We start from the raw sequence: 8,894 nt of genomic DNA on the forward strand, positions 1-8,894 counted from the left end.
AAGATATTCCTGTAGAAATTCTTGTGGAAATTTCTGGTAGAATACTCCTGGAAGAATTTTTGAGAAATTGAAAGAGAAATTGAAGATTATTTGAGGCATTCTTGGCGAAAGTCTTGGGAAGAATTCCTGAAGAATTTTTTGGAGAAGCTACACCGATAAAGTACAGAGATTCAGTAGAGCTTGTGGAGCTTGAAGGTCTTAATTTGGATGATCTAGATCACCGAGTGAATGTTGTTAAGTTATCAGAATTGCCCTCCGAGGCTCTAAGAGTAGCACAGATTATTGGGTCCATTTGAATACCAGTGGACACCCAAATAGCAACACATAGAGATACTCGCAATATTATGAGGTGCAACAGACACAATCATGAAAGAATTTTGTCGATAGAGGAAACAGAAACAAGAGTAGAGCCTGTAGAACTTGAAGGTCTTAATTCCAAAATAGTTTGGAAAGCCTGGAATACCCCATGAATGTACCAAAAGCATTATAGTTGTGCACCGAGGCTCCATCATCAGTATAGACTACATCCCACGAATATTTTTTACAATAAAAGCATGATACAGTATGTAGATATCGTAACCCAAACTTCAAAATGTTTTGGAGGCCATTTGTATTTCACCGAACGAGGTTGACTACGATATCGGACATTTAATTTGGATATTTGGTGAGATCTCTCTGATTTATCTTTGATGTACTGCTGTTTTTCAAGCAAAGCATACGTATAAAGGAAATAAGTGCTTCTTATCGATCCTTTTCATACGTACGTATGAAAAGGATCGATAAGAAGCACTTATTTCCTGAGAGATCTCCACATTTTCTTCTCGTTTCAGAGAGAGAGCACAATCACTCCTAACGTTTTTACTTCACATCTAAAAAACAAAACATACTATACGGAGCGTTCCATGTACATGAAGTTGGTTTGATGTCTAGCTAAATGTATAAATACATTAAATCTCATAATTATGGATACCATAAGAAGCCGTGGTCCTAATTCTGAACACACAATGTTACTTACCACGTGCAAACATATTCTCTACGTTCGCAGTTGAGTCAAAATCGATATGTTTTGCAACGATTAGATGGGCTGAATGAAATTAACGCCTCAATTCTCGATTCAGTCAATTGCTTCATATATTGCTTATAAGAGAACAATCGGTTTTGGATTTGCCGAATGTTCAGAATACGGAGCTGTCTATAATATGATGCTTCCACGGTATTTTTTTTTGTAGAACTTGGCTTGCTTCTTGAGGGTTTTCTGTTAAACAGTTACTTCATAATTGACTGATGTCCTTTGATTGATTTTTTTTAGATTTAGTTGTTGACTTTTCTTTCTTAAAAAATCGCATTTATCTTTAAGGAAAGCTATATTTATTGGTCTTTAGAAACACTTTGTGTACGATATGAATACTACTGAAACTGGCTCGGCTATTGCCTATCACTATTAACGTAGTTTAGCGTTTTAATTTAGCTGAGGAAAATTATTAAGTTTTATTTTATATAGCAAGTGGATGCAATTCGACCTGGTAACCTAATGGTTTACGTGTACCTGTTCAGGTTATTGTCAGCATACAATACGTGATTTTATATTATTTCAAGAGGAAGGCAATATTCCCCAGTTTTCCTTTCGTTTAACCAATCCTTTGAGCGCAATTTCTAATTGCTATTCTTATGTTTTTTCTCTATTAAACTTTTCGTATGAACTATCACTTCAAAGCGTGTCATTTTGGTTTGAAAACAAATCTCTAAACATTCCGTGCTGCGTCCAAAATTTGTATTATCTACTCTAGCTATGGTAGAAATGAAATCAAGCAATTAAAAAAACAGCATACAAATTTGCTACACTTGTAAACACGAAAAACAAAAATTAACCCTGAACAATCCCTTAGGGAGAGCACCATCATCGCATACTTTTCAAGTAACCAAGAGCGTGTTAGCTTACATTCAACATGTACGAATTTTTGGTATTCGGAACGTGCCATGTATGCTGATACAATGACACTTTACAATGCTGATTGGTTACTGAAGGTTTTTCATGAGCATCTGCAGCTTCTATTGGTCACAAAAGCATCCAACCTTAGTTCGCCTTCTTATCCCCGACTGCCGTCGCTTGCTTCGATGGAGCCAGCGCTTGTCGCACTTTGTCAACCACTTCGGTGAAGATGATCGTTCCGGTGAAGACCAGTATCGTTCCGATCCAGTGGTAGATCGTGAACGGATTGCTGAAGTAAACGATCGAGAACAGCAGCGAAACGAACTTTCGTAGCGTTACGACCAACGTCACGGTTAGCGAAGTGCACTCCGTCGTCAGGACGTACACGGAACTAATGCAGAGGTATTGCGTGAGGACGTTACCCAGGAGGTAGATCCACATGATTGGAACTCCGATGCTGACGATCGGGAGCTCGTACAACTCGCTGGCGTTGGCTATTTTGATGTGGTCCCAGATATTGGTGGTCAGCAGCAAGAAGAACGGCAGCGGAAGAAGATGCGTGTAGAACAGAGCTTCCTTTGGGTGCTTTCCGTAGCGTTTGTACAGAACCTCCTGGTAGATGCCCATTCGGGCGGACACGAATAGGGCTAGCGTCAGCAGCGCAATGCCTAGTGCCCACCAGAAAAGCGTGGTCATCGGGTCCTCTTCCTCAACGGCGGCAATCGTTTGGGTGCTCTTCACCTCTTTACCGGAAATGATCGTACAGATCACGATCCCAGCGGAGATCATACCCACCGAAAGATACTTGGAAAAGGCATACCGCTTGTGCAGAATCACAATGCCCATGATCATGTTGGCGATCAGCGAACCCGCCCGGAAGATCATATGCAGCGGCATCGGGATGTTGAAGTCGAAGGCGTAGTTGTTGCAGACGCTCGCCACGAAGAACATCGCCACCAGGATGGTGTAGTCCCGGAGGCCGATCCGCGGTTTGACCGTGCCACATTTGGACGTGTTGATGAAGCCCTCGAGCGCGATGAACAGGAACTGCAGGAACGTGATCAGGTTACCCGAGCCGGGGTCGATCCTGGCGGAGAGGAAAGGAGAAGGCTTTAAGTAGGTATGGCCGTTGACAGGGAAAGAGGATACTATTCGCTACAAAGAATTAAAGTTTAGGTAAATTGATTTTCATTACGACTGTTGGTATTTGTGTAGAAGTAATGATGATTTCAATGATGTCATACTTAGTTGAATAGTTTTACTTATACCGCAGAAGTCTAGTCTGTAAGAAGTAGTCATAGCAACCATTGACATGTCATATTTTTTCATTCCTGTTTACAATTTCCTCAAATAAAGAAATGGTTCCAATTTCTGTCCAAAAGGTTATGGGCCCAGAAGTGAAAACTGTGTAGGAACGGTACTCTGCTAGCGCTTCAAGAAATTTCCGGTAGGAACAGTGAATCGTAGGCAGTTTGGTTCTGCGACGTCGAAGAAAGCGAAATGGACATGGAGCTGTTCGGTTGAAATTCGGTAACTATGACCTGTGGAAAGAGAGGACCAAGCAAATTCTCATCCGAGAGGGACTGTGGCGTGTAATTGTGAATGATCTTCCAGCTAAACCGGAAAGAACTGAGGCATGGATTGGTAAAGACGAGCGTGCTGCTGCCACTATTGGGTACTTGGTCGAAAGTAGTCAGTTGCAAGTCATCAAGAATGCCACAACAGCCCAAGAATCATGGAACATCTTGCGTGTCTATCATGTAAAGCAATCATCGGCTGGTCGAGTGGGTTTGTTGAAACGTATGAGTAGTTAGAAACTGGAGAAGGACGGGAATATCACAATGGATGCAATGTTCGACAAGTTGGCGGAAACAGGCTGTGAAATAGAGGATGAATTGAAAGGAAGTTTCATATTAGCGAGCTTGCCAGATTCGTATGATGGTTTTGCCACAGTGATGGAAGGATTGGATGCAGGATACTCAATGAAATCGAAGCTTTTGAAAGAGTTCAACGTCAGCGGAAGTTTTCGAGCAAGGAGGAGACTGCGATGAGACCAGCTCATCAAAACCGAAGAGTGTCTGGACCAAGGTCAGACCAATTGTCGAATGAACAAAGGGTTTGCTACGAGTGTGGGAAGGCCGGACACATACGGAAAGGCTGCAACGAATACCTGTCAAGATAAGACTCGAAAAAGAACAACAGAAGGATGAATGTGAAGGAGATGAACGGATTCAGTGAAGAGTTTCCAATGCGAAAGTTGCGACCCAGGAGGAGACTGGTCGTTGGTAACAGTATCATTTTTGGCATGGGTGACGATGGACAACCAATCGAGATCAGACTGAAAGATGTGCTTTACGTTCCTGGTTTGAAGAACAATATAATTTCAGTTAGTAGAGTTACACAGTGAGGTGCCAAAGTGAGGTTTGGATCAACTTTCTGTTTTGCGCAAAAAGATGGTAGAAATCTTTCAGTAGGTATTAAAATGAATGAATGAATGTTTACAAATTGAAAGGAGTAGCCATGTTAACTTGAAACATCAAGGAGGAGTGTAAAAGTAATGATGATTTCAATGATGTCATACCTAGTTGAATAGTTTTACCGCAGTAGTCTAGTCTGTAAGAAGTCTGTCATAACAACCATTGAAATGTCATATTTTTTCATTCCTGTTAACAATTTCCTAAAATAAAGAAGTGCTTCCAAGTTCTGTCCAACAGTTTGAACCAAAAGAGGGGGTATTTTCGACCTTGGCAGTCTTCAAGCGTTTGCAAAAACGGTTATTGCATTTTAACCCGACGGTTTCGGTTAGTTATTTGATCTTTCCCAAGGATTGGATGCACGTTTTCATGTTAGATTTCTGGAATCATTCAATGTACGGAGTTATGGAGTAATGGCGTTAGCTATGGTACTCTTGTGTCGATCCGTTTGTACCTCACTGTACTTTCAGTGGAGGTTTTGTGACGTTTCTCAGCTTTATCAACTTTGATCGCCTGTGGTTTTCTTGAACTACGCTTACGCTTTGGTCGCTATTTTCTCCAAGCTGACTAGGGAAATTCTGAAGAGCAATGGATAGATCAACCATAGACACAACATTCGACAACCTTAATCATGATCTCTCCAAGATAGCTAGAACGCTAGAACTGTTCGACAGAAGTTGGATCTCGGATAAACTTGATCTCAACCCTTGATCTTTCACTATTCCCGTACAGTGCAACAAGCGAGTGTCCTTTCCCTGTCTGCGGTAAAGTGCTGGAGATCATGTTCATTCAGTTTAGACATCAATCTTATAGCCTGGTATCCAGTCATTAAGTGAAACATTCCATATTTTAACAGAGGCCATTTGCTCAATTCTACGGAGGGCCCGAAGATCGTTCTCCTCGTTATAGATCGATCTTGTTTACTGGGCATTACGTTGCCTTATACTCTGCGGCTATCCTTGATGCCTTTACATCCAGCAAGCCGACATGATATTCGTCAGTTCCCATCAGCTTTCTAACATTTTCTGACATTCCAGGTTGCACTTCGCTGTCAAGGTATACCATCGTTCTTTTTCAGCCGAGATGTTGATTAGTTCTTCTGAGAGAGCTATTGTTTTTGTTTCTTCGCCTTAAAATTTACAGTACGGCGCACCGAATTATTGCTTGACGGATCCTGTTTCATCTCTGTCACCTTCTTAAGAGGTACAACGTACGTCATTTTGTCGTTTGCTTCAACGATCAGAGCATCAAGGCCTCATCATTTTACCTAAAACATTCCAATACTGCTTATCGAACCATGTGTTCCGAAGATTTAATACCACTGGAACCTCCTACTGATGACCACGGACCAGTTTTTACACTTGTTCAGCATTTTTCAAGAACACCATCTAGATTTTGCTCGTAATCGGTTGTGACGTCAAAAGAGAGTAACAAATTGAATGAATCTGTCTGATCGCATTACTGAAACAAAAAAAAAACTTGTGTTGAAATACGGGTAGCTCGCAGTAAATACTGTTCCATCGACTGAATCAACCGCTCTCGTTTCAAGTGTCCATCCATCATTTGTTGCGGGTTCTACGACTCAAGCCATAAGAAAAAAAAGTGTTTTCGTACAAGTTGTTACTCCACCCGGAATTCAGCTTTAATATGACCTTGCTTGGGACCTGCTGTTGATCACCTATTCATAGTGTTGACCGCTGTTGTTCCTAAATAGGGCTCCATTTCATACTTGTTCTCCATGCGTCGACCCCTAGTAATCGCTATCTAATTTTGCGTTAGGCTATCAATCTAAAATCGTTATCCAATGCTTAGAACCGTCCAAAGTAAGAACCAGTACGGTAGTTCTCATCAATCCGCCAATGTTATCATCATGACGAGGCGAATTCTTCACGCACGTGCTTATATCACCTCTCCAGTCCGGCAAGACTTTACACAGCGAAACAGACAATTAAAAGTGCATTAAAACCCTTCCCGTTTTATGATACTCACTTGACCAACAGCTCTAGGAACACCACATTGCTGCAGCATCCCACGAAGACCATCACAATCGCCAGTGCGGCACTCATCTTGATGCCGTATTGCAATCCGCTTGACGGAAGTCCAAAGTGTATACGACACCTGTAGTCACTACTGTGTCGTCGTTGCTGACTGCGTGCAGCACTCGGAGCCTACTGCGTGATTGCGGTCGTACGCGTACACGCGAGGCCTGCTTCGATTATGTGCCAGCGAGGGAAGACAAAAAAAAAACAAAGCCATTGCTCAATTTCAAGTTCAAGTTAATTTTACACTACTATAGTGACGATTTGTTTTTGGGTCACCGATATTTGTGTTTGCAATTGTCACTCGTCACAAAATTTGAGGGAAAAACCTGTTTGGGTCATCAATCTTTTCGTCACTATGGGTAGACTAGATAGCGGCTTGTGTAACAAACGAAATTTTCAACCCAAAGGTGCCATGGCAAATGAAAAGCAGCAATTTTGTTAAGTCATTCTTACATCTTGATAACAAATTGTGACTTTGCTGAATGTGTTCCTACTGCACTTGCTTATGTACTTCTCATTCATGCACTTAGTGCAAACAGATGATCGTAACTAGTGACAATCATTCGATTCATTCAGTCAGATTACCTCTTTTCTCTTTACCGCATTTGCTAAATGCCAATTTTAGAGGAGACACCTACAAACACACAAGCGAACCTTATCAAGCAGAAATAGAATCTTCCCACACAACACATTAGGAACGTTTTGGCACAAGAAGAAAGACGGATTCGTACTCACCTAGGTCAACGAACAAAACTATACTGCTGCTGCTGGTGCCGCCGTCGTCGCCGAAACTCGATAGGGATTGGTGCCGAAAATGCGAATGTTGTTAAGTGGCAGATTGAAATTGAATGTGTTGGACTGCGGATGCTCAGCTGCGATACGTACGGACCTATATGAATGTGTTCTGCTCTCTGCTTCATTGAGTTTTGAGGAGAGTTTGACGTTTTGTCACGCGGGCACTTGAACTACTACACAAGCGCTTCATTCAACATCGTTTTGTGCGGTAAACAAAGTTGGTATGTTTGAGTGTGTTTTATGTATTTGGAAACAGAAAGTGCTATTATAGGACCCATGTGGTGGATTTTAGGAAAATAATGCAAGAAGCGTTCATTTAGGCGCAAATTGTCGGTAGTTTTTGAAATTGTATTCTAGCGAATGGAACAAATCCAGTGTCCAAATCGTCTGTTTTTGGAATAGGATAACCAAAAGGTGACCTTTTCCGGCTCCGCTTTACCGAGTGTTCTCGTGATTGGGCTTTTTCGACTACTTGTTTGCCTCTACGAACTGGAGGGTATGCTCTACGCAAAATGCCAGTGGTTCAGCCACGCTGCACTTTACTGTAGGAATAAACCACGTTGCAGTATGTGCGGTGAAGAACATACGAAGAAATGCGCCACTTGTGGACAATCTCCTCCACACGAGCTCAATGCATGTCCGAAGTACCCAAAGCGAAAGAAACGTAATATAAACTCACTAAAACAGCGTTCGAGGCGACCTTATGCAGAAATGCTGAAAGGGATCGCTCCGGTTGCTGTTCCTTTAGACCACCCATCTACTAGTAATAATATCTTCGCGTCTCTGTCGGATGACGATCAAGGCTCTGACTGTGAGGATGGCGAAGAGTGCATGAGTGCATTATAATTGAGACAGGAACAAAAAGGAAACGAACTGTTGCAAAACGGCACATGCAATAGCGAGCTTTTCAAAAAGTTCCTGTCGCTCAACCGGTTCTTCACACCCCTCTGGCAAAATCAAGGTTTTAAATTCTTAGTTGGAGATTTTCCGTCGCTTCCAGGAGCATCTAAAACCACAGTTTCCGCTGTTTTCATTCTGAAAACTACCAAACTAGTCAGCAGGAACGTCGACCTTTCCAGAAAAAATACACTTTCTGGGATCATTGATATCATCTTTGAAACGTTGAATGTCTCACCCGGTACTGCGGTAAAATAGAAAAAATCCAACGGGGTTGCGGTGGTTTCGACCGCCGCAGTCGTTCCGCAAACGTCAAAAGTGCTCGGTTCACGCTAAAAAGCTCTCACTCGCTTGGTTGCCATAAAATTCAAAAATAATGAAAATTGTTTCATTTATGGTTTATGTAATCGCAATTGCTGCCACAACATGTAACTTATTTCTAAACTATATTAGGTGTAGTTTTAGCACTTTAGTATGGTGTCAGGCCATTCGGCCGAAGGTCATTAGGCCGAAGGCCATTCGGCCGAAGGTCATTAGGCCGAATGGTCATTAGGCCGAATGGTCATTAGGCCGAATGGTCATTAGGCCGAATGGTCATTAGGCCGAATGGTCATCAGGCCGAATGGTCATTGGGTCTTCTTCTTGCCGTTACGTCCCCACTGAGACAAAGCCTGCTTCTCAGCTTATTAACTGAGAGCTTCCTCTGCAAATGACCATTTTGGATGTGTGTATCGTGTGACAGGCACGAAGATACTT

At 42.2% G+C, this 8,894-nt stretch overlaps 1 protein-coding gene across 1 annotated transcript; it reads right to left on the reverse strand.

Moving 5' to 3' along the window:
- Positions 1-1,345: 1,345 nt before the first annotated feature.
- Positions 1,346-7,326, reverse strand: LOC109426386 (UDP-xylose and UDP-N-acetylglucosamine transporter). Its single transcript, XM_019701886.3, has 3 exons — positions 7,182-7,326; positions 6,394-6,610; positions 1,346-3,017 (listed from the first exon to the last, which is right to left on the reverse strand). The coding sequence occupies exons 2-3, from the start codon at positions 6,468-6,470 to the stop codon at positions 2,075-2,077; spliced, it is 1,020 nt and encodes a 339-aa protein (XP_019557431.2). The 5' UTR covers positions 6,471-6,610; positions 7,182-7,326; the 3' UTR covers positions 1,346-2,074.
- Positions 7,327-8,894: the final 1,568 nt, after the last annotated feature.

The sequence above is a fragment of the Aedes albopictus genome, chromosome 3 (genome assembly GCF_035046485.1).
Source record: "Aedes albopictus strain Foshan chromosome 3, AalbF5, whole genome shotgun sequence".
NCBI lineage: Eukaryota > Metazoa > Arthropoda > Insecta > Diptera > Culicidae > Aedes > Aedes albopictus.

Excerpts from the sequence above, each read along its gene's own strand:
- LOC109426386 (XM_019701886.3), bottom strand. The coding sequence starts at position 6,470 with ATGAGTGCCGCACTGGCGATTGTGATGGTCTTCGTGGGATGCTGCAGC. Across the intron at positions 3,018-6,393 it reads TTCCTAGAGCTGTTGGTCAA|GATCGACCCCGGCTCGGGTA; the intron begins GTGAGTATCATA and ends CCTCTCCGCCAG.